The sequence below is a fragment of the Malaya genurostris genome, chromosome 3 (assembly GCF_030247185.1).
Source record: "Malaya genurostris strain Urasoe2022 chromosome 3, Malgen_1.1, whole genome shotgun sequence".
NCBI lineage: Eukaryota > Metazoa > Arthropoda > Insecta > Diptera > Culicidae > Malaya > Malaya genurostris.
The window spans coordinates 74,920,995-74,947,261 of NC_080572.1; the positions used below are offsets into that span (position 1 = coordinate 74,920,995).

The 26,267-nt window shown below is 37.7% G+C and overlaps 1 protein-coding gene across 1 annotated transcript; it reads left to right on the forward strand.

Moving 5' to 3' along the window:
- Nucleotides 1-1,701: 1,701 nt before the first annotated feature.
- Nucleotides 1,702-21,055, forward strand: LOC131439009 (V-type proton ATPase 16 kDa proteolipid subunit c). The gene is made up of 3 exons (XM_058609480.1): nucleotides 1,702-2,040; nucleotides 10,305-10,494; nucleotides 18,582-21,055. The coding sequence occupies exons 1-3, from the start codon at nucleotides 1,962-1,964 to the stop codon at nucleotides 18,784-18,786; spliced, it is 474 nt and encodes a 157-aa protein (XP_058465463.1). The 5' UTR covers nucleotides 1,702-1,961; the 3' UTR covers nucleotides 18,787-21,055.
- The last annotated feature ends 5,212 nt before the right edge of the window (nucleotides 21,056-26,267 follow it).

Consider the following 26,267-nt stretch of genomic DNA (forward strand, 5'->3'; position numbering starts at 1 on the left):
GCTTTTGCAGGGCAGTATATTCGATAATTTCTAGATCAGTTGTTTTTTGTATGTCTTTTTCCTACAAATAGACTTATTTTAATGTATCATCATTTAATGTATCATCTCGTTAGTACTTGCAACTTACTGCACAAAAGAGATCTTCCAATGGAGGCTTTTTATTTTTTAGTTCAGCTGTTTTTCAAAGAACGGCGAATCTAACATTGACAGCAAATGGAGAAAATCATCGATGAATGTTTCGACTTTGGTTTCAAATCGTGTTTAGAAATTATCGTATATTCTCTGATCAATTTATGATTAGTCGATGAATTGTTAGTTTATCTTCAAAAGGCACGCAAATGTTACCACTTTCCTTCTATATCCACTGAATAAATCAACATAAAAAGAGTTTCGCCCTTTTTCGATTTGTTTACTTTTATACTTGCTGTGTGAATTATAAAGATACGCCCTTGCGCATTTTTCATGAAATTGGCTGGTTTTCGCTACTAAGACAAATCTGTGAGTAGTTTTATTGTCTCTTTTACTATTTCCAGTAATAAAAGGTTCGGTAACCATCTAAAATAAAGAAAATAAATAGTTTCGCCCTTCCTTACTAGCAATTGAAGTATCGCCCTGTTTGTTGGCATGGAACACGGAGGGCGAAACTTGCGTAAACAGATGGAATGACAGTTTCGCCTTTTATAGTTCTTTGTGTTACTAAGATTGGGATTTTTGTAGAATACGAATTTTTAGACAAAATTGTAGGATTTTGAAGCATTTATTGGTAGGAGAGAGAACCTCGATTTGTTTACTTTTGTAAGATACGTCCTTCTTTGAAAAACAGCTGAGTTATGAAATACGCGTTTTGCCATTTGTTTTGTTTTATTTTCCAAGTCTTCACTAAGCAGTAACCAAGGTTATGGTAACTGTTATTTAAAATAAATAATTTATCAACATGTGTTGCCAGTTTCAAAATTGTTTCCAGGAATTTCGTTTTGACATTACCAATTACTGAGGGGTAGTTAAATTTGCGATACAGTTTTAATAGACGAGTGGCAGGTCATGTCGTCGCTGTCACTGTAACAGTTTATGCGATTGAGCGAACATAAAGAAACAGGAAACAAACAGCCCGTTTGATTTGACTACACTTCGGATAGAATACTCTCATCAAACTGGTGAGTATAACCTGTCTCAGTGACAGCATTCATGTAGGCATGCGAGCGCTGTTGCCATTACAGTTCGGCATATGCTTCACACATACTGTAGACTGGGCTTTCGACTTTGCGCTCAGACAGTTCATGCTATTTCGTTTCGGCTGTCATTGAAAAGCAGTACTGCTGGGAAATAAAATAACAACAAACCGTTCCAACAAACTGAACGAATATTATTATAACAAACGCACAACACCCAACAATATTCAACCGCTTTCTCAGTGTGTGGATCTGCGGAATATTTTCTCTTTTTATTAAACTTAACACGTATTGCTTGCAAGTCGAAATCGTATACGCAATTTTCTTGCTCGCTCGGTTATGTGAAGCCTTCACAGAAAAATCAACCAATCAGCAGTGCCGTTGTATCAAGCTCGTAGCGCTTAATACTCAGATCATGTGACCACTATCGTGTAAAATCACTAATACTTTTGCCGGTCTACGTATCCGTACACAGCAGAAAGCAAACACTGATTCACCAGATTACTACGATTACCGCAAATCTAGCGCAGTAGCAGCTCAAACACCAGCAAAAGCATATCAGGCAGTGAAACAGTAGGCCACCATATTTGCTAGACACCGTCATCAAGTCGATTCGATTCATTCAGTTTTGTACAGTGAGTGTGTCGAGTAAGTCATCTTTCTCCGAGACCTCTCGCTCTCCTTGGTGTAGCACCATAACCAGCAGCCTTCAGAAAAGCAGAAGTTCCAGCGGGACAAACTCTACAACACTCATCTCAGCAACCCAGAAACTAGCCGACAAACGAAACAACGATGGCATTATCTGAGGAATATCCCGTATATTCTCCCTTCTTTGGAGTTATGGGAGCAGCTGCTGCTATCATCTTTAGCGGTAAGTTGGAGCCTTTGATTTTTACATGCCCCCATCATGGGGCCTCGACTAGATTACAACATTTTTATGGTCATGTGTCTGTCTCAGGTGTTCATGTGAAGTTAATAGGACCCATTTAGGTTTGAAGGTCATCGTGTTGTGGAATTAATTCTTAGCATCTAATATGTTCTAGCCTGCAGGAAAAGAGAAATTTTTCGTGTTTTAAAGTTTATTCGCCTACTTTTTCACGTTTCACGTTTGAGTAGTGTTAGTGATATGTTGCGAAAATGACAAGAGAATGTGAATATCGATGTGTGCGTGAGAGTGTAAATGAGAGTACCGATCGGATAGCACCGTAGTTGATTATTATTGATTTTAGGGCCGTGGGCTGGATATTCGCCGAGAATCGTACACTGCCAAGAATTCCAAGTCTTCTTACTTTCGTTAGGTTGAACTAACTTGTTCAAACTATTCTACTTGTGCATGTAGATTTCGGGAATGTGCCTACGCCCAAAAGTTCCGGTCACGGGATCTTTCATGTAGGGGGAATTTCCAATGACAAGTGTTGTATGTGTTTATGATGTTTTTTTCTGGTCCCGTGACCACCTTAGCCTTTAATTTGTACTGTTTTTGCGTTATTTTAGAATAAGAACTTGTCCATTGTTTTTGTTGAAAAGTAGTTCAATGGGGCGTAATCATAAATAAAAATTTATTGATTTAAGATGCTTCTTCACACATCTTTTTCACCTCGTACTTTTTCTCTCTTGTCCGAGAGTAAAAGTGGGTGTAGTAGGCAAAGCACATCATAGAGAAATTATCGATTTTTCTGTGATCTTTGAAAAAATTTCCTACATTCAAATTAGCCTCAGCAATTGTCGAGTGCGATTGTGTTGTTCAATGTTTTGATGTATTTTTGATTCTGCAGATCCCCATTTCGTAGCGGTTTTGATTTGCGCTCTTCCAATTTTTACTGCGATGGTTTGGTTGGAGGTAGGAAAAACTTGTCATGTGACGTCATTATTCATTTAACAATTGACTTCGTTTCTATTCCTTACCAGTTCCTTATCGAAGGTCTTCTTTGGGGATGTATTTGTTGGACTTCAGCACATTTGCGTTATGGGGTGGTCAGCTGTTGCATTGTATGTGTGACAATATCGCTACGTTCATGTGACAGATCACACGACCAGCGTGGCCATCTAGCGAATGAGGTAAAACATTGCAGGGATTCGAAAATAACAAAAAGTCAGTTGCTATTACTGGGTACGTAGGATTCGCCGAGGCTTTATTGGAAACATCGTTCATTCGATTGTTGCTTTTCAAATTGCTAATCACAGAAATTTTGTATTGAGGTATTTCGATGTTACACAACTGGTTTGTTTGTTTAGGACGATCATAAATCATGACTCTTTCGAATAAAGTTCCACTTTGTGCAGGCTTGTTTTAGTCGTTCGCACGGTATGATTTTAAAAATATCAGGCAACTAATCGTAAAAAAACTTACTGATCAACGCCTAGAATTGGCAGCGCTGTATTTCACTATTACTTTGCATTCGTTGTGTACTGTGTTAGTAATGCTTTAATAAGCACTTGCCATGGCTTAGAATAATGTGTTCGAAGTAAATGCTAAAAACAACCATGAATGGAATGAGCTATCTTTTTGCTCCAACTGTTAAAACTTGCAACAGTGAGCTATTAGACCTCAATCCACTGGTAGCTTATTGTGAATACATTTACTTGAAGTCACGTTAGTTCAGTTTTTCTCATTCTAATCCGTTATCTTTCCAACGTCCTTCCTGCCTGAAGAGTATCGTGATCAAATGACTTGGATAGATAGCGGCAAACTCGTTGCTTCGGGTCATGTGAGGAATTGGTATCTGTGGGATTTTGAATTGACGTGAATCGCCTTGGACTCATGTCGACTGTTAATTTTGATTATCTCGCCGTCTTTTATCAATACGAAAAGTCGGCGACACATCAGGTCACCTGACCCTGTTCCATGATTCCGTTATTTATCCAAATAACTAACACATGCAGGCATTTGACTGATCATGTGCCGCATATTTGCTGACGTTAAGCTGTTGCATCTACCTGTAATTTATAGTTGAATTGTGTGGTGATGTGATATGTCGCTTTTGCATTTGATACCGGTCATGTGGGGACGAGAATAGGTCTGTAAAGAAAAGTGACATTGCTAGATGATGAATGATGTGATTTGATCAAATACTGATTACAATATTCAATGATCAAATTTTTAAGTCGAATGTGATCGTTAGTATTTTTATGACTTACTGAAAGCTTTTATTATTCTATTCAAAAATTATGTATAATATATATATATATATATATATATATATATATATATATATATATATATATATATATATATATATATATATATATATATATATATATATATATATATATAATTCTGTTTGAGTAAAATACATTTCAATGTATTACAATGTGCCAAAACAGCTCCACACGTTTCAATGCGTGTATTCATACTTGTTCGGCTCAGTTCCGACACGAAACTGTGCCGGGCATATGTTAATACACACCGTGCTGAACCTTGCGGAAGAATATTGGCTCCCGAACACGGTACTGTCCCGACACTGAAGCGGACCGGAAAGATTTGAGTCAGACTTTAGACCTGAATGTTTAAAAAAAAGGTTGATTCTCTCTTGGACCAATTAATAATAATTAATTGGTCCAAAAAAGAATCGATCTTTTTTTTAAAGATTCAACGATGTTGACATTTTCCTTGAATACGAGCTTTTAAAAATAGTCTAATATGGAAGAAGTATTTTCTCTTTCATTTCTTTCATTCTTCATAATTATAGGTTGTGTTCCGCTTAGTTGTTGGTAGTTTTTTTTTTATTTCACACTATTCTTTTACTAACCTTAATTTTGATTTTACTTTTCTAACGCACTTTCTAAGCCGTCTAGATGGTGAGCCAATTTTTCTGCATCCTTTGTCTCTTTTTTCTAATATGACGATTCGTCAGCAATAAAATTGTTCCACTGTCGGAAACGGCGGCCCCCGCACACAAACCTGTAATCCACCCGTTTGTCCGGTCTATCCAAAGCTAGGGGCTATCCCTTGACGTCGCATTAGAAGGCCGCATGTTTTATTTTCTATTTTTTATATAACGTCGATGACAAGGTAGCGCAGTCCGAGTCGTCCAATCACTAATCGAAAACGATTGTCTCTAGCAAGGAGAAACCTGTTATCCATGTGTTTTCGGCCTTTCGTAGCATCCGGCATTTTGTGCTTCGGCTTTTTGTGATGTTCGGCCTTTTGTAGTTTTCGGCCTTTTGTGTTTCGGTTTTTTTTGTGATTCTGCCTTATGTATTTTGTCCTTTTGAGGTACTCTCCAATTTTTCTCCAACATTGACATAGTCTCCTAAATGTATTTCTAACGAGTCTAAAATACTTCGTGCTTTCTTATTTGTCAAGCGTAATGGATATCCGGAGCGCTCAATCCAAACAATCCTCGATAAGAAATTAAGATCATTGAAAAAATTATCACTTACAACTTTGACTCCCCTATCAGAAACCTTGAAAAGAATATCGTAGACTTCAACTCTAACATGGCATATTCACTTAAATCGAAATTAAAACCCTTTGGCTTGGATTTAGTGTTCAGTAGTACTAACTACCAGTTGAAAACTTTACTAGGATCTACTAAAGATCCTACTGACAAATTGAAAAAATCGGGGGTATACAAAATTTCATGTTCTCATTGTGATAAGTTATACATTGGACAAACAAAGAGATCATTAGATATCCGTTTCAAGAAACACATAGCGGAAATAGGGAAAGCATCCAAGGATCTGGAACGGGGTTTATCACACCATTTCAAGTCGAAAGTAGCTGAGCATGCCTTTTCCGAAAACCATGATTTCACTACAAATGACATAAAAATTTTAAGACAAATTTCCAACCCGTGGAAATTAGATTCGGCAGAAATTCTGGAAATTTTCAAACATAATTCCACTTCTTTACTAAACAGAGACCAAGGAAATAGGTCTTCCTGGCTCTTTAAGTTACTACCTACACACAGGGGACAGACAAACATAGAAAACACTTAATCTCTCCCTACCCTAAACAAATTAGATAATTTTTCGAGGTGTTTATACCTGTTGTAGGAGTCTACCTACTTCCGTTTCATGTAATAGGAACAACATTGCAGCATTCTTTCAATAACTAAACAAAACTATCACACTGAAGATGAATATAAATTGTATTCGAAATGTGCATATGTGATGTGACGTTTATTATACAAGATTTATAGTGTCGTGAGATACATAGTGAATTTGTATAGTGACGTGATATACTTATAACAGAATTAAATGGTAATATTTAAAAAAAATTATCCTTGTAAAATCATTCTGTTCAAACACTCAAACGAAAAGTTAATGAAGCGTAAGTTGCTTTGTCTATCCCAATTCTATATTTTTGTAGTTTCATGTTTCTCTAGAAGGAAAAGAAGAATGAAAGCAGACCCTGCTTGGAGCGAAATCAATCTTCAGTTCAGCAACGCCATCTCACGGTGTCACATTCAACTTATTATGTCAATTGTATAGGTGCGCAGTGCTGCTATTTTGGCGCGCACGAACTTGACATTTCTCTCCCCTACTTCTGTGTACGTGATTCGATGCGGACTCGCTTGAGGGCGCCATGCTCGCAAAAAAAATGTTTCCAATAATTTGTTCGGGAAATGTGAGAGCTGGATATCTTGTTAATATGATGTCTTTGATGAAAGGTAATCCAGTAAACTAACAAAAAAGTGTTTTCTCAAGTATGTGAATTGTGGGCATAATAAATCAAAAAAGTAATACTTATTCCGCTAGCATCAAATTCTGCTCAGTGTGTAGAGTTTGAAGGTAATTCATCTCATGGCTGAGGGAGAAGTCCAGTTCACAAGCACACGTTCGCTTTCAAAACCGTGCGCGTATACACAAGCAGTACAGATTTTAAGAAAAAAAATATTTGCATTCGAGATCGTTTAGAAACATTAAGCGTTTCATTCTAAACGCAAAGTTTCTCTAGAATAAATACAATATTATCTGTGAGCTTACAAACCACTATTTTCAAGAAATCTTACTAAATGCGCGAAATGAAAGCGATTATTATTTCTATCGAACGCGATTCGGATTTCGATCGAAAAAAAAAACCAAAGTCTACGGACTTTGGCTTGTTATTTTCTCGCTGAAATGAATTGATTTCGTTGTTACAATGTTTTGTTTGATAAACATGATCATAATTTCAGGATCAACTTTGGTCTACACCACGAATCCTACTCATAAATATATGTAGTATATTTGGAAAATTCATTTTCATCTTCATTTCCCATATGGTATAAATAAAAGAACCCGAGAGAGAAGCTGGGGGAGGCTGATATACAGTGCTGTTCACAATAATAGCAGCGCTCATGTATTTTTCAGTAACATGTAATGTGCTTGTATTCCTCTTTGTGTTTCATCTGCTATTTATCTACGTCTATCATTGCTTGGCTCGGGAAAAAAATGATCGCCTATTTTGAATATGTAGATTGCCGTCCACTGTGCTAAGATGTCATGTTAGCAGCGCTATTACAAAAGTTCTTTTAAGTCATCACAGTTATTAAAATACTTTGTTCAATTGGTGTATTATGCACGGTGGCAAGTGACCGGGAAAAACCGGCAAAAAGTCGGGAATTTTAGTGAAAAACAGGGAAAAATATTACTAGCTATGAGTAACAGTTATTAGCATAATGATTTTTTTTTTCAATGATTTTGCGTTTGAGCGAAATGTTCAGTACAAGTGTTGAAACAACTTATTTCCCAACACCCCATGTCTCGTTCAACTATTTTTAGAGGCTTGCAGGCAGTTTTAAATTAAACAGAAATCACCAGAATTTTTTTTTTTAGTTGTTACCCATACCAGCATAATGATAGCTCATTTTGAAAAATGATGCTGTTGTTGGATTTTTATTAAGTTTTGGAATAAGTATTAAACACACTTGCAAAATTTATGGCAAAATCTCAAGGTAACATAGAGAAAAATTTCAATAAACATTTTTTTCAACATTTTTAGGAGCCTTCATGTTTTTAAGTCTGCTAATGATTGCACTTGTTTCATCGTAATTTGTCTCAGTAATGTCATCTTGAGACAATACTTGTGTTATGCTTATAATTGTATGAGATGCCTGACTTTGATCTTATTCGCCGTTTGCAGGATGTATTTGTGTTTCTTTATTGAGAGCTGAAACTGGTTTCTGATGACCAGTATAGAATCCTAGAAAGATTTTGATTTGTTCAATGAATCTGTGTTTATTTTTTTTACAGGTCCTCAACTATTCCATAGTAGGATCACAAAAACTAAACTGAAGAATTTAATTTAGTTTGAGCTTTTGGAACTTCAACAATGTAATGATTTAAATTATGTACGGCTATATCGATATTTACCTACATAATTTCAGGATTTACATTTCTTTCGATATGAGATCTGTATTCTAGCCGATAAGTTCCAAGCTGGTAGAACATACAACTAATTGAACTAATCTTTGCTTAATTTGAAACCCTGAATGTTATTGATTGATCTGCTAGATTCAGATCAATTGCAGCATGATTTCTCATAGAAGATAATTTAGTTAGGCTGTTAAAAATAAAACTGTTTTTTTCAAAACCAGTGGAGATTTCATCATGAAGAACTCGTACTTTCTGATTATTTTTCTGATTACTCTACGAGCATTTAGAATCTTATTAGGAAAAAAATCGATATATTGTGCATTTTAACAACTATCATTTGATTTATTTGCTTATCAACGCATTGAAATCGTAAACATGCTGCATTTCAAAATTGGGATGACATAACGGGTGTAACTATTGTTTATTGACTAACAGATACAATAGAAAAAAACCAGTTTCAATCCACCTAGTGGTGTAATGATGCATTTTCCATATATGATACTGTATTCTATTCAAAATGTTTCTCGTCGATTTTTGAAAGAAACATAACATAGGGAATGAAACAGTTCTCTGATCGGTTAGGCCATCCATTAGAAAACGAAGTGGGTTCACTATTATATGTACTTCCAGCAGAGGAACCCGAGAACCGGTATAATCGAAGTCGGTTCGTAACTGCCACTAACTAACATACCGTACAAACTCTACTAGTTTTTATTCAAATTTTGAAGATTTTCTACGATATTGGCATTGTACTCTAAACGACGAGTCGAATTTTTGTTGTATACGAAAATATGCAGTAATATTGTGTAGGACCATAAGACCTTTCATTTGACCCTAAGATTGGGAATAACGGTTTTGAGTCCAGTTTAGTAATTTTGTTACGGTTTTTATTTCGCCGGTTTAAGTGACGGTGTACAATATTGAACACACTTTACCGTTACCCTAGACAGTTATTTACTTAATTTTAAATGTATCTTTTGATTTAAATCCAGTTGATATTTTAAAAACATTACTTCCGTTACTCCTCGGGTTAAAAGATGTCTGGTGCTCCTGAATAGATCCATTTGAGTACTAAAGACTGCGCCGATATTTTATACTATGATATTGAATGCATAGGAGCTGTGGGTTTCGTATCCAGGCTGTAAAATTGTTCTTCCAGTCAGTGGCTTAGACCCGAAACCCTTTGTAGTCTAGCGTTGTCGGTGCCAGCAAACACAAGAGGTTGTATTCATAGATTGCGGTTGCTTTTCGTGTTTGGACCTATTTATCACTTTTTAAGTAAAGTAAATAAATATGCAATAAACGTGATATTGGAAACAAACTTGAAATATTTTCCTTTTGATTATTAAAACAATTATAGCTAATAATCGAACAAGTTAAGAAATATGGATTAAATCTGAAGTATTTTGGTAACGTTCCGTGAAATTTTCGAAAGATCCCAATTTAGTGTAGTCTTACATAAAAACGGCAATGAATTGATTTAGGAAATTTCTTCAAAAAGCGAAGAAGTTTTATTACTAAGTAGTAAAACATGTAAAAATAAATGAAATTGATTATTATCACATTACTCCAGCTACCTTTCGATTGCTTCTATTATTTGAACTCAATTGTCATGATAATGCGGGCGCAATCGTATAACAAAAAGTATTTACTCAACGACAACTCAATATTGCACGATAACACTGATTCGCTCGTGTCGTTATAAAATCTTATCTACAGATTGAAAAAAATTTTCATGTGACTCGCCGGCCGTCAAAATGACGTATTTCGAAGTGTTGGATGTGAAAAATAACTAACCCCGGTATCGACTCCGTTTGTTTCTTTTATTTGCAGCCCTCGGAGCCGCCTATGGCACGGCGAAGTCCGGCACTGGTATTGCCGCTATGTCGGTGATGAGACCTGAACTGATCATGAAGTCCATCATTCCCGTTGTCATGGCGGGTATTATTGCTATCTACGGTCTGGTCGTCGCAGTACTTATCGCCGGTTCGCTAGAGGAGCCATCAAAATACCCGTTATACAAGTAAGTTTGCTCACACACTAGGAATTGTAGATAGTAGATGCAATTATCCGTCACCGTGAACTGCTAAACAAAATGCCAATGCAGTATTACGCAAAAGCGGGAAAACAAGACAATTCAAATGGATCGGTTGCAATGCCTTGCAGCAAACTATACCTACGATATACGGGAGAGTATTCCATTGATTGCTACAAACCGGTGAGCACACTACAGTGGAGTATGCGCACAAAGAAAATCGGTTCTCTGAGTGACATGATTATGCCTTTCAGCTGATTGACACAGGTTTATCGAGATGAATAAGCGTGGAGATTTTAAAGATTATTGTAAAGTTATCTCTCCATCGGTAATTTGACTACATTTAAGTACATCTGCTTTCACTTGCGTTATGCACACCTGAATTCAGTTTAGGTTGTAGGGATTACATGACTAACGATCCGCCTGTAATTGAAGCATTCCGACCATTACCTAGAACAAACATGTACGCAGCTAATTACTTAATTAGAACTGTATCTTTTAATTGCAATTCTGTATTTGTGATGAAAGCAACGAAATTTAATCAACCATAGATTGTGATTATTTGATAATTTAGGGACAAAAACAACTTTCATGAACTTTAATTTTATTCCTTAGGAATCAAAATTGAGTTCTATTGGAATTATACTATCTTATGATTGTACCGTAGCGAAATGTCTCTGTTAATGTTTCTAAAGAAAACGAGAGGTGACTCGCTCACTAACTAACATTGGTGGCGTTGCTTCATAAGGCAAGAAGCTATTTGTACAACGCTGTCCAATTTGTACACGACAATAACCCTTATAATTTATTAAACATTTACATTGTCATAAGTGGTCATTCCGTGAGTTATGGATTACTGTGTAGAATTTTCGATCTTATTTTCTATTTAGAGATTTGTGCCTTGACCTATATCGATGAACGACAAAGTTGTCCGATATTCATTCATATGCTCAGGAATCATGAACCAGAACAATTTGGCTTAGATAGCACCTTCCCCTGGTTATTTGAAGATTTGTGTCTTGCCACATTTTCCTGATGAGAAGGGAAGGATAAGAGGAACATGAAGAGAAATTGTGTTGTGGATAGGGTGAGAAAACAGCACAAAACATACAAAAACAAATCGTTCTGTAACCCCGAAAGGGTGCTGAACGATCTGCATGTACCAAAATGTACATGAAATAACACTCCCAACCCCCGAAAGGATTTAGAGATTCTATAAAAGCGACACTTTTCTGCGTTTCCGGAAGAATGGAGAACAATTTGTAATATCGTCCATAAAGATTGCCAAACAATATGCTAAAACCTGTCAGAGTCAGTACAGAAAGGATTCATTCACTTCAGGAATAACAATGAACCCCTCTGACTGTAGCTTCCTTTCACATTGGGTGAGAAACGATAGAATATCATTCAATTTTTGTTCGCCATGTATTCTATCATGTATAGAGAACGAAAATTCCGGATACGCAGTTGTGTCTGTCAATGCGGGACAATAATAAACCAGATGATATGTATCGTTGGGTTTTCAATGTCCAGTTAAAGCTCTAACCAGAGTACTGCAATGATGCTTGTAGACGGTAGACATTTTGACATTTTCAGATTAAAATCTGGTAAAACTGCTTTTGTCTGAGCGCAGGTTCGCCAACAGCTCGCATGTTCTGGGAGTAATTTAAAAGGTTGAAATACATAACGGCCTGATAACACTTGCATTATAGGTTTTCCGATTAGTGATTGGACGACTCGGACTGCGTCCTCTTTGAGGACTAAAACTAGAAAATAAATTCTGAAGGCGGCTTCGCCGCCTTGCAGTTTTTTAATGCGAGGCCAAGGGATAGCTCCTAGCTTTAAATAGACCGGGCAAACGAGTGGATTACAGGTTTGTGTGTGGGGGCCGCCGTTTCCGTCGGCGGGTCGGCGGCCGAATCAGCCGGCGTCGCCTCGGTGGCTTAGTGCCACCGAGCCTCCTTGGCTTCGTTTATGTGGCTGCGCCACATTGATAGGCACATAACAATATATTCACTTAAAAAATCGAATGGAAGAATCGAGCACTAATCGGAAATACTTGCCAAACAAATTTATGCCAATCAAAAGTTATGCCAATCAAATTTATGCCAAACAAAATTCGGCCAAATAACGTACACCCGCATACGGTTAATTGACATAAAGGCAATTTGTCTACGGTCGTTTGACATAAAGATCATTTGACAAATATAAAAATAATTTGGAAATATCACAATTATTCACTTCACTAATATGAGGCGTATGAGTCTTGTTCTTCCAGTAAAATGCGAAGAATATTGAACCAGAATAATGACACCAAAAGAGTGAAAATAATGCAAAATATTAACACGTACACCGAAGAAAATTATTGTTAGGCAATAGCAGTATTGTAGGGATCAAAATCAAAATAACTGATGATTTTGGGACTTACTTTTTCTTTATTTTGTTGTATATTACAAAAATTTTTTCGTTTTATTACGATTTTCTCTTCGTATTTATTTTTATCTATCGTTAAATATAAAATAAAAAATTCTTCATAATTTTGTTATATTTTTTTGGGTAGAATGGGTAGAACTATGTGATGGAATAAGTTCTATCATGTTTTCCTATAAATTGTATATAATGTTCTTTGGTTACGTTGATTCAACCTTCACGTACATTTGAATAACGACTATATATCGTTAATAAAGACTATAACTTTTCATATGACATCTATAAATTATACGATGCATGCGGTTCATATGACAAGTCTAATGAATATAAATAACATTTTTTATTTCAGTGTAAGGCCGGTTCTGAATAAAATACCGAATGCTTTGCTGAAACAAATATGATCGTGACTCAGGTTGCGGAATCTTTCTTTGAGACTTCACTATTATTAGTACAGTCAAAGTGATTCGAAATAAATTTTTCAGATGTGTACTTACTATTACTCATATGCTTGATTTTAGCTGATGATACAATCATCATCAAGTGTGCCGAAAATCTTCCATGCACACATATTCGGGATCTTCAATGACAATACAGTCACAAATTGTGTTATACCAAACGACCATCGCAGTATCAAAGACTTGTAAACTTCATGCCAATTGATCATCATGTCAAATAACCATTATGCCAAACGGCGCTAGGCTAAACGGTATTATTCCAAAAACCTTATACCAAACGGAGGAGCAAAATGCTCTTTTTCGGGCATTCTTTTGTATAAACTTGGGATATCATCGTTAAGATTGTTACGGATGATTCCTTTAGCATGCCACAACTGCAACTCGCTGGGCAAATCACGGTTTTCTTCGTGAACAAAAAGTTCAATTTTCCGGCACATTCTTACATCTAGTTGCGATGTAATGCTACTTAAAGTCGAGTTTGGGTTTGAGTTGATCGAGTTTGATCTCTGATTCCAGTTTTTTCGTAGGTCCGCTGATTCCGCATTCAGCGTATCCCTGGCCGGGAAAACCAGAATAATTTCGGGAATTTGATCTCACCAATAAAACCCGAGAAAAAGTTGGGAATCTTAGTTCAGATCCGGGAAAAATTTACTAGCCCTAATCTTAGTAACGATTTTTCTGATACAACAAATGAAAAGTTGAAGGCAATACTCAATTTTGTGTTTGAACGTTAAGTTCTGTACAAGTTTTGAAACAGCTTATTGCCCCACACAGGTTCAATGAGGCACAATCCATTGGAAACAACACCCCATGTCTCATTCAACGGTTTTTGTATGGGTTTGACAGCAATTTTAAATCAATAAGAGCGTTTTCTTAGTTGGAAAATAGGGATAATGTATATGCTTCTACTGCATTTATATTAAATTTTGTTTTGTAACCTTGGTATTGATTTCAATAGGATTCACAAAATCGACAAAGCTGTCGGCTTTCACCTTATCCACAGTTTTCAAGAAGTATTTGATTTTCTTCTTTGACAGTTGAAAGTGGTTACGTCACTTATACCATTATATCTCCGAAACCAAATGTCACAGCCATTTGATATTCGAACTTGATCAATGGCCCAATAGTAGCTTTAAAACGAGTCTAAGCTTGTTAAAATCGGTTAAGACATCTCCGAGAATCTTGCGCGGTAAAAAATCAACGCGTTTTGTCGATTACGTCACTTATACCATCATATCTTCAGAACCCAAAGTCACGATCATTTGATCTTTGAACTTGGTCAATGGTTTAATAGTAGCTTTCAAACGAGCCTAAGCTTGTTGAAATCGGTTCAGCCATCTCCAAGAAACTTGCGCGGTAAAAAAACAACACGTTTTGTCGGTTACGTCACTTATACCATCATATCTTCGGAACAAAAAGTCACAGTCGTTTAATAATCGAACTTGATCAATACCCTAACAATAGCTTTCAAACGGGCCTAGACTTGTTAAAATCGGTTCAGCCATCTGCGAGAAACTTGCGCGGTAAAAAAACAACACGTTTTGTCGGTTACGTCATTTATACCATCATAATTCCGGAACCAAAGTCACAGCCATTTGATTTACGAACTTGAACAATGGCCTGACAGTAGTTTTCAAAAAAGCCTAAATTTGTTAAAATCGGTTCAGCCATCTCTGAGAAAATTGCGGTAAAACTATCTTCGAAAAGTGCACACACACACACACACACACACACACACACACACACACACACACACACACACACACACACACACACACACACAAACACGCACACAGACATTTTCCGATCTCGTCGAATGGTATATAACACTATGGGTCTCCGAGGCTCCGTTCAAAAGTCGGTTTCTCCAGCAATTCTAATACCTTTCTATAGAGAAAGGCAAAAATCAAACAAATAATTTTTTAATACATGTAATATCTAAAATAATCGTAAATCTCATTGATTGTGTTTAAGAAAGCAGTGCAGTAGGGGAAATCTAACTAAATTACGAAAATGTAATTATTGTTTGAGTGGCGGTTCTGCCATACATAGATGGCACTTATACCCCGCACTGGAAATATTGAGCTGCTCAACACGCCTCCGACAATTACATGTATTGATTACGGAATTGTTTTGTTTATCAATCATGTTTTTTGGGTCATCGAGGGTACTCCTGATAGTATCATCAAGCGTTAATTTATTGTAGACACACGAAAATTCTTAGCATGGCACACTTGCCCCACCATCCCTATTAGAAAAAGCATGAAGTCTGAACAAAATGTGTTGATTTGAAAAATGTGTGTTGAGCAGAGCTGCTATATCCCACATTATCGAAATGACAGAATGAGCAATGAATTCTTATTCGACTGCATGATTTTTTAGTGCTCGATCGGTTCAGTGCTAGAATTTTCGCCTGAGTTGGCTGCTCGATCAACCTGATTAGCGGCCCTTACACGAGTATTAAAAATGTCATTTTAAATGATGACTAACTAATGATATAATTCAAATTTGTTAGAAATTTCGTCATTAGTACACCACTACACGTTCATTAAAATGATATTTTTTTTTACTAATGACATTTTTAATGACTCGTGTAAGGGCCGCTATTGACAGTGACATTATAAATGTCATTGAATATTCGCTCATTTTATGAATGTGTTAGTGTGAAATTTAAGCGACAAGCCATTTCACTACACTCCAGCTAGAGGAATGGATGATGCTGACTAAGGTAGGCCGTTTTGTTAATTTCCAGCGAATTTCAATAGTTTATGTTGGGATTCTAAGCTGGTTATTTACTAGTTCTGTATATCCGAAAAACATGAAGATTTAAATTTGTATATTCAGTTATATAATGTTTTCGTTTAAAAATAAACTGAAAATCAGCACGAAAACGTGCAAAATCAGGAAAGAAGAAGAAGAAGACGAATTGACAATTCAGTCCGCATCTTCTCACTCAATTCCGAATGATTTCCGAATCAACCGGTTGTAGGCGAACCGGTTCATTCAAAATCGGTTGTTGCACTGGAGTTGGAATTGATTTGGAATCCATTATGATTTCCACATGAAATTCCGAATGAAAATTTCTCGCCGATTCGGAATTGACTCGGAATCCATTCGGATCTGATAATGTGGGATGTCACTATCAACTAGCAACTTTGCACGATGAAGATTGGAAAGCTTAGTTCACTGGACTGCTGCCAACCAGGCTCCACAAACCAACATATATTGAGTGTCTGAGAGCCGGTCTGTCAGAACTTAAATTCTCTTGGTAATTAAACTCGTCCCGGTCAGTTCAATTACCAAGAGATTGATTGTCGATGCGATTGATATTATCTTCATTTCTCCGGTCCCTGCTTGATTACGATTTGACTAAATATTAATCAAACAGCATAAACATTGAATTATATTCATTTACACCAATAAACTCCGAAGTTCGATGACTTTTTGCAAAGAACAATGAACTTTATCAATTTATGTTTATGTTAATACTCATTGAATTTTTTACTTCAACAGGAAATAGGAGAATGAGAGAGACATGACAAAGTAGAAATATAGTCTGTCTTTGACTGAGTATATTTCTACTTTGTCATAGAACTATCGAGTATCTCATTTGACAGTCACTTTCACCGTACCGATTACAGTTGACGATGATTTTAATCAGTCTGTCAAGATCATTTGCCATGACTGACAAATTGCAACTTTGGTGTTGAGAATTTTGATGCTTCATTCCCTAGTGAAATGCAAGACTGTTCACTTCCGTTGGCCAGATATGTTTCTTGTTTTAATCCTTTTGTTACATCGACGTCACTGGCGGAGTAAAGGTGGAATACATTGAGCTGTGTTGTACTGTCAGCTCAGAAGCTGAACGTTTGGGCAAACTGTGGATGAGATTTTTAAACGTATTTCCAAGAAGATACCTGCTTGCCACTTGCCACCCTGCTGTAGATTTTGAGCATTCGATAAACTGTTGTTTTCAGGGTCTTCAGCACCCTAGCAAAGACATCATATTAACAAGATAACTAATTATCACATTTCACGAACAAATCATTGGCAACATTCTGTTTTGCCAACATGGCGCTCTCAGGCGAGTCCGCATCGAATCTTGTACATGCAAGCAGAGATGTCTATCTCCTCTGTGTGACGAAGAGCAAGCAAAATTTCTCCCCTCGCACTGACAACTTCAACGAGAGCTCTTCTCTTTCACATTTATACACCACTGTTGTGTAAGTGTGCACGCATCATGAGTGCGTTTGTTTATTTCCTTTTACCTCTTCCACTGAATCGCACCAAAGTGCTAGAGCATTAGCTAATAAATTCTATGAGGAGGATGCAGATACTTTCACAGAGGTGTACACGCCGGTGAGCACTCTGCTGTATGGTTTTCGTAGATGAAGCGTGGACACGCAAAATCAGCAAAATAAAACAATTTATCGTAAAATTTTCGGTTTTCCTTGCAAATTTTTCATAGCAAGGCCAGATCTACTCTCTATTAATTGAAGTTCACAGAAGTGTTCGCTCACCATCACGCGCCAGTGGTCACTTGGGTGTATTTAGACGAGAGCGCGTGTGAGCGATTCATGCGAAGAGAATGTGTTTCACTCGCGCCAGCTGCTTTAACCACAAGCACACACTCAAATGCTGTCTATTCGACACTAAGAAGAAGTGCGCTTTCCTCTTTGTGCGGTGCTTCGTTTTTTTCATCCTCGGTGTGTCAAAAATCTGAATCTAGCGTGTATAACTCTGGTGAAATGCCATCTCTGCATGCAAGTAGTTGAAAGAAAAGTCAAATTCGTGCGCACCAAAATAGCAGCACTGTGCACTCATACAATTGACATGATATGTTCAAAGTTGCTGAACTGAAGACTGATTTCGCTCCGAGCTGACAGGGTCTGACACTAGCTAGCTTGGAATCGGACCACTCTTCGTTTTCTAGGTGTTTGTGCACAAAATTCTGTTTTTCATTGAACGTTATTTCTGAATCCGATCGATGGCAGTGATCAAATTTGCACCGGTTGTTCTCCACAGAAATCAAAACAAAACACTGTCAAACATTTTCCACTTCCTACACTAGGTGCGTGCAAGCGGCGTGCGAGCGGTTTGTCAATTTACATTTATTGAGTCTTTAATTAACGATATTAACAAATCAATCGTACTTACTAAACATTTTGTCTTCTTCTTTTTTCCAAACAGGGGCTTCATTCATCTTGGTGCTGGCCTGTCAGTAGGTTTCTCCGGTTTGGCTGCCGGTTTCGCCATCGGTATCGTCGGTGATGCCGGTGTCCGCGGTACTGCACAGCAACCGAGACTGTTCGTCGGTATGATTTTGATCCTCATTTTCGCTGAAGTCTTGGGTCTGTACGGTCTGATCGTCGCTATCTACCTGTACACGAAATAAGCAGTTGGTGCGAAAAAGAGATGGTTCGCTGCTTATCGTCATCAACAATCACAATCATCGCCAGTAACCATTGTTATCACCAGCATCATCATCCTATCATCATCATCATCGATCGTCATCATCAGAAGGGAAGAGAAAAAAGGTAAACAGACTAGTAGCAGAAGATCATCGTAAAACTGCGATAAACAGCAGCAGTGACAATATTTACCACGTCGAGAAGCGAACATTTTCCAATTCCTAGCAAAGAAAGCTTAAAGTCCACATTGATATACCTAACAAAAGAAAAAAGAAAGGTGTCAAACAAGAACTGAAACATCAGATGCCTGTCCTTCCGGAACTAAAACAAAAGACTATGTATTTATGTAAAATATTGTATTTAATTGTAAACCTAACCTAAGCCCCCCTGTCACGAATTAAAATGTTTAGTACGAGTCGTCGCAGGAAGAAGCGCACGAACGTCGTTCATAGGTTATTTTGGGAAGTTTTGAGAGCTAAACATTAGTAACTGACTGTACAAAGCCAATGCTATTAATCTAGATAATGTCAATGCACCCTCACGTTTATCGCCCATATTGGACGAAGTGATGCAGTTCTTTATGACTTCAGTATAACCTGTAAATCGTCGCAACTTTCTGGCGCACATCTCGGAGGCAAATTTATTTTCCATAGAATATTTTCTGGTTTTTCGGATGTTCTGCAATAATAATTATGGTTTGATTGCAATAAACTTTTGTACCCCCTATAACCAACAACATGCAATGGGGATTCTCTCTAGCCAATGTAAGATCATCAAGTTTGAAAAACAAATGCAAGAGAGAATGACAATGACTATTGTTATCTTTTTTTATCATTTTTGTTAGGTTGAGTCTGTGATATAAGCTTCCATCACAAATAGGCACTATTGAACACACACGCAATGACGAAACCATTCCCTTAAACTCAACCGAATTCCAACTGTCAAATGAAAAATCACCCTCGAGGAAATGAGTTTCGAGTGCTCCAACATTCTATTCAAACGCCCTTATTCTGAATAACGTCGTATCGATTTTACGACTGTATTTCATTTGTATTCCCAATAACGCTAGCAAAATCAAAGGTAGCTAGGATTCGATCGAACCATATTCGATTATAAATCAATACGTCGTTATTCTGAATAAGGGTGAGAGTTCAGTGTTTTGTTTTACGTCCCGGAACGATCTACTTCCACATGGCATATTATTGAATGTCAGTCAATGTGATCAATCAAGAGCAGTTTAGTTTTGAGTTCGTTACACATAAGCGTTTATAGTTATTCCTAAAAGTGAAAAGTTGATATATGCATAAAACAAGAGCTACACACAAATTAATTGAACCTGTTCCATATCGTTAGCATCCATGTTCGTGTAAAACATTCTTTCTTTCGTGGCGTAGGTTGCGTTAGGATGATCAACGACTTTGTATTATCTGTATAATAGCTACTGACTAGAGAAGATCAAAAGACCATTAAGAATCAAGAGAGCGTAATTACTGATGATTCGAACAAATCAAAAAGAAAGTACCGATTGAGCTTAGAGAGTCGCTCAAAAACATCTGAGCTCGCGAAAAATTAAGAAAAAGACAGAAAAGACACACACACCGATATAAAACGACACACACTTTTGTTGATGAAATAACATCTCAGTTCATCAACAGCATTCAAAGAATGAATGGACAACAGAAAACAAATGCATGCAAGGATAGCTTTGCGGTGCCACCCATATTAAGGGCGAATCCTGCACTCGATCCGACACGTTTGGATGCTGTAACGTGGAGGTCGTGTGACACGAACAAACGCACAACCGTATGTGGTGGATGTCCGTGTATTTTCCCGTTCAAAATATTCGGCCTCTGGCTTCCTGTAAAAATTCAACATCTTTTGGTCGGTGAACTGAAACTTTGTTCGGGGACTTGCATCATTAAGCTATCTTTCCTGAATGCATTTGGTTGATAACGAGAAAAAATGTAATCAAATTGAATTATTGTTGGAGAAGACCACCACAGCTACCACCACTATCAACCGATGGATACATCCACTAATCAACCAACCAACACAAGAACAAAAACAACTGGATAAATATTTGCCAACATCTTGAATATTCCTGTTTTGTTGTGAGGAAGCTTTAGGAACTTAGAATATTATCGATAAGTTGAACGATAAAAACAAAAAAACCATAAAAACAAAGTGAAAAATCTACCGAAATGACATTTGAACATAACATCTGATGAATTCAATAAATTTAAATGAAAATAATTCTTACCTCTTAGTAACCTATCAAGAAAGAAAACTCTTTTTAATATAGATGCAATCATCGACTTCTGGACCGAAACCTGCAGGGTTGGAAGGTCTGATGATCCCATGCCTGAATTTTATTAGGATGTGACAGCATACAGTCCCATATAAAGTTCCTGCATTTAATTTGAATACAACTTACGGTTCCAGAATTACAGTGTGATTTGCACCAAAAATCAAATCAGAATTGCACGGAACAGATCACGATGCACTTGCAAAATATCGAAACCGATAAGCATTCCACGGCTTTCATAACTAGGCAGCTGATGAGGGTTATTCCAGAGCAATTGGCGAAGAGCATAACGGAAGAAACGGCGTTGAATTGACTGATTCTGGTTCCATATCATCGGGCACTATTCGAGTGTTGAGCGTACAAGCGTAGAGCGACTTCAAACGACCTTGATCAAACAGTTGCCGGAATTTATTCGAAAATTGAAAAATACAAGATTATTCATCGAATTCGATATTGTTCCCTTCAAAGTACTCCCCATCGACTGCAACACACTTATGCCAGCGCTTGATCCAATCCTCGAAACATTTTTTATATTCCGTTTTTGGTATGGCCTTCAGAGTCATCTGCGATTTTTTCCATAATCTCATCCCGGGTGCTGAATCGCTTTCCACAGAGCGATATCTCAAGTCGATTGAATAGGGAAAATCGCAGGGAGCCAAATCAGGTGAATTCGGTGGTTGCTGAATGGTATATGTTTCGTTTTTAGCCAAATGTTCACAGATAACGATGAATTAAAATTGAGGTCTTTCGGAACCAGCTTTTCAGCGACACGTCTGAGCCCAAATCATTAACCAAAATGTCTTGTACGGAACCAAAAGCAATGTCCAACTTCTCTGCCATCTCTTGATTTTGTTGATGTTTTCGTCGGTTTTCGATGTCGATGGCCTACCGCTTCTCTCATCATCATTCACAGACTTCTGAAACGTTCATGCCACTGATAACGAATATTTTTTTTTAGAGTATCGTTGCCGAAACAACTCTTCTAACATTTTCAATGTCGTCATACCATTGAAACCGTTTTTAACACAAAATTTGATTCCGGAAACTTTTTGATCAGGGTAGTATATCTATGGAGTGCTTAGCAGTTTTCATAAAAATCCCAAACAACGGGAAGCCTTCGCAACTATGTACAAATATGCTACTTTTAATTCATTTGTTCGTCTAGATAAACTTCAAGATCGTCAACACAAGTGACTCTTTCAATCGCTGCATCATGGATACTTGCTTGATTACACCACGAATGGTCTTTCTTACGAGTGAGCGTAATAATAGAGCATTTGCTAATGTTCAAAGTCATATGGTTGATCTCGCACCACCTCGAAAAAATGGTTAGTTGACGCTGAAGGAATGAAACGTCATCTGCACTCTTGATTATTCGGCCTAACTTTCAGTCATCAGCTACCGAGATGGCTACCTTGAGGTATTCCGGAAAAAGCAAATAACTCTTGTCATTGATTTTAATCGCCAGCCGTCGATTGTAGAGATAGGATTGCATCCATCGAAGAATACTGGATCCGAAACCTAGCCTATCCAGTTTGGCGATCGTGATAGCGTGATTGATTTTATCGAAAGCTACCGAGAGATCCGTGTAAATTAGATCCGTTTGAAAGAGTTTCAAGAGTGCTTCAATCAACTTAGTTCGACTTTTGGCAGTGTAGCACCATTCTATGCGACTGTATAAAAAACTGGTATAACGAGTTCAATCGTGGTCGTAGTTCGCTTGCCGATGAATTCAAAGAACGTCGCCCAAAATCAGTTGTTTTACCAGAAAACATCGATGCTGTGAAAAATCTGATAATGGAAGATGAAGTGTAATTGAGGCAGCCTTGGGTATGAGTGTGAAAAGCTTATGTTATTTTGCATCCCTGGGCGTTAGCACAACCTTGAGACAGAGGCCCTTATTACCGTTCTCACTTCCACTTTCACTTCACTCACATATCACTTCACTTGATTTTACCTATTATCGGTATCACGCTCAGCGAAGTAATCACTGTAGTGAAAAAAATCATTTTCTCCAACAAAATTTTAGTGATTTGATGTTCGTAATAACAACAAGCTCGTCTAAGTAATTACTTTTTTCTATGAAGCGAATTTCGTGATAAAGACTTCACTTCACAAAATTACTTCACTTCACAAAATTACCGAATTCTGCGAAATTTTCTAAGTGTGTGGTTTTCACCGTGTAGTGATACTCATAATAAGGGCCAGATTGAATGATGCTGTCACGGTCCCAGGGCTTGTCTGTATCCTTACTCAATGGAGAAGGATGCACACTAATGGTGCCATGGGTAATGTTTGACAAGAAGAGGCAATAATACACATAATGTGATCAATAAAGTAGATATTGTCCATGCTACAATTTTTTAGACGCTTGAGCGGACATTTTTTTTTGAACTCCTGCATGTTCCCAGCTGCCTTACCAGTCTTCTTGAAGACCCTCTTCACGATTGCCCAGTAACGTTCGATGGGTCGTAGCTGAGGGCAATTTGGTGGATTGATATTTTTCTCAACGCAATTAATACCCTTTTCCGCAAGCCGATTGAGAGTAGTTTTGGCATAGTGAGCCGACGCTAAATCCGGCCAAAACAGTGAAGGTGCTTCTTATATAAAGGCAGCAATCTCTTCTGGAGACACTCAGATTGATAGATTTCTGCATTTATTGTTCCGGTAGTGTAAAAAATGGTTGACTTCAAACCACAGGAACATATTTCTTGCCATACCAGTACCTTTCGACCGAATTCCTCCACTTGAATCGACCTGTCCGCATCGCTCACATCCTCCCCAACGACGACAGTAAAGTATTGTGGACCTGGAAGGGTTTTTGAGTCCTGCTTTACATAAGTCTCATCGTCCATCGAAACGCATGCATCCGGACACTGCAAAAGACGAGAATACAATTTCCGGGCCCTTGTTGCTGCTCGCTTCTTCTGTTCTACACTTTGTTTCAAGATTTTCTGCTTCTTGTAGGTCTTCAGGTGATTTCGCCTCTTGATACGTTGGATCATTCCGACACTCGTTCCTGCTTTTTTGGCCAAATCACGTATTGACATTGATTTGTTCTTCATGATCAGAGATACCACTTTCTGGTCCAGTTTCGGGGTGGAAGAACCTGGTTTTCTACTTCTTCATTATAGCTCATCAAATGAATAGTGTTCCCTAAACTTATTAATGATGGTTTTAACACTGGCATGATGAATTCCAAACCGCTTCGCCAATTTTCGCATAGTATTATCCTTCTCACTTAACCATGTGTCCAGAACCTTAATTTTCACTTCCTTTTCAATACGCGACATTTCAAAAACGCTGAATTTCAACCGCACAAACAAATAAACAAACGAAAGCTGACAGCCAAACGCACAGCATGCTGTGATCTGAGCATAAAAAACCATCACAAATACATGCGTACAACACAAATGTATGTGGATAGCTTATTTTCGATACACTCCTTATTATATTTGTTGATCAGTAAGGTTTTCTCCGGTGCAAACATCACTAAAATGCAATCGAAACAACGCTATCGTGTAACGTATGCGTCGGTAGTCCCGATTTCTTCCTCTGTTTATTGAAGTAGTTTCAAAAGTATTTGAGGTGGTTCTGAGGTTATTTTGGACGCGACGTTAAAACACAAAATTGAGAGCTCTGTTCAATCGTTTGCAAGGCGTGACGCATTAGGTAGGGGGAAAGACAACCAGAGGGGGGAAGTGTGTCGTCCCCATCATTTTCGCATAGAATGAACATTTGTTACCTATATAAATATTTGGGTATACTCAACTGTCCACGATATTATTTCATATTGCATTTATTTTTACCACTTATTTATTTAGTCGTGCAATCCAAACTAGTTCGCACACAGATAGTATAAGAACGAGATCTTACAAAATAAAAGTTTATAAATTTTTTAGGGTTTTATTATAATGTCAGATCGTTGGTATATCATTCAGTTCAACATTAGTTAAAAATTGGGTATAGGTTATTTGTTAGCAATTCTCAAAATCTAACGCTTGATTTTTTGTACAAGCACGAAAAAGTTTTGTATGGTACTCTTGCCCCACCATCCCTTACTCGGTAACGAAGTGCCAACTAAGAGCCAACCAATTTTCTTCAAACAGTAACAGGCTCTTGGTGAGGTGCTTATTCGAGAGATCAGACACAAATGAATCAGATAACGATCGTCTGTTCCCCATGTGACGGGTGGCGCATAACAGTATCGGGACCTCGTACTCGTTGGGTGTGTGCAATCGAGGAGTATGCGCGTGCAGCGGGAGTACAAAGTGACTGGAGAACGGCGGTCCAAGATCGAATATCCTGGTAATATACAGTTCGTGTACCGTGAAATAAAGTAAGTAAAGCTGCATTTACATTGCAAATATATGGTTAGGAAGGACGAAAATGCTGATTAGAACCTTTTCTTGCCAAAATGTGCTACGAGAAATTAGGGGGTCAAAGGTGCACGACATCCTGGAAAGAGCGACAAATATCATATCATACTGTTTGTATCGGCAGTTTGATTGACTTAGCTCTGGTCGTCACAAGCTCCCACCTCATACCTACCCGGTGTCAAATGATGACTGGTGACTCCTGTTTTTAGCAGAATGAGGAGGTGCGGAGTATTAGCAAGCGGTGGGACAGAGTGCAACTGTTGATAGGGAGCTACCATATTACTATAGATGTCTCGATTATCAACCCACTTTGTGACTCTTACTAATACTCTTAACGTGGGAAGTGTGCAACACGTTCATAAATTTTATATTATTACTAGTAACTATCCTATTGCCCTAAGCTTTGGATGATGAACTACAGGGCGCGTATCTTCGCTTGTTATTCAGAATAAGGGCGATTATGTCATCTGGATTGATCACGAAGTTGACATGACTAGTACTGCTTGAAATTGACAATAGGCCATTGGGTGGTTTCAGGCATTCTTATGCCTGGAATTGGTCACCAATTTGAATTATCTTGATCCAATTGAGATGAGTGTTCATCCCGGTTCAGTATGTCGTTCGTATCGGATTGTTTCGAACGAGGGAGGCATTTTGTGTTCTGTGCTCGATCGAGTCCGAATTTTCCATACAAAAGCACCTTCGATCGAGTTACAGAGTTTGAACTTTTGCATTCGTGAACTTTTGCACTTTCCGATCCGGTTCGATATCGGTACTTATA

Excerpts from the sequence above, each read along its gene's own strand:
- LOC131439009 (XM_058609480.1), top strand. The coding sequence starts at position 1,962 with ATGGCATTATCTGAGGAATATCCCGTATATTCTCCCTTCTTTGGAGTT. Across the intron at positions 2,041-10,304 it reads TGCTGCTATCATCTTTAGCG|CCCTCGGAGCCGCCTATGGC; the intron begins GTAAGTTGGAGC and ends TTTTATTTGCAG. Across the intron at positions 10,495-18,581 it reads TCAAAATACCCGTTATACAA|GGGCTTCATTCATCTTGGTG; the intron begins GTAAGTTTGCTC and ends TTTTCCAAACAG.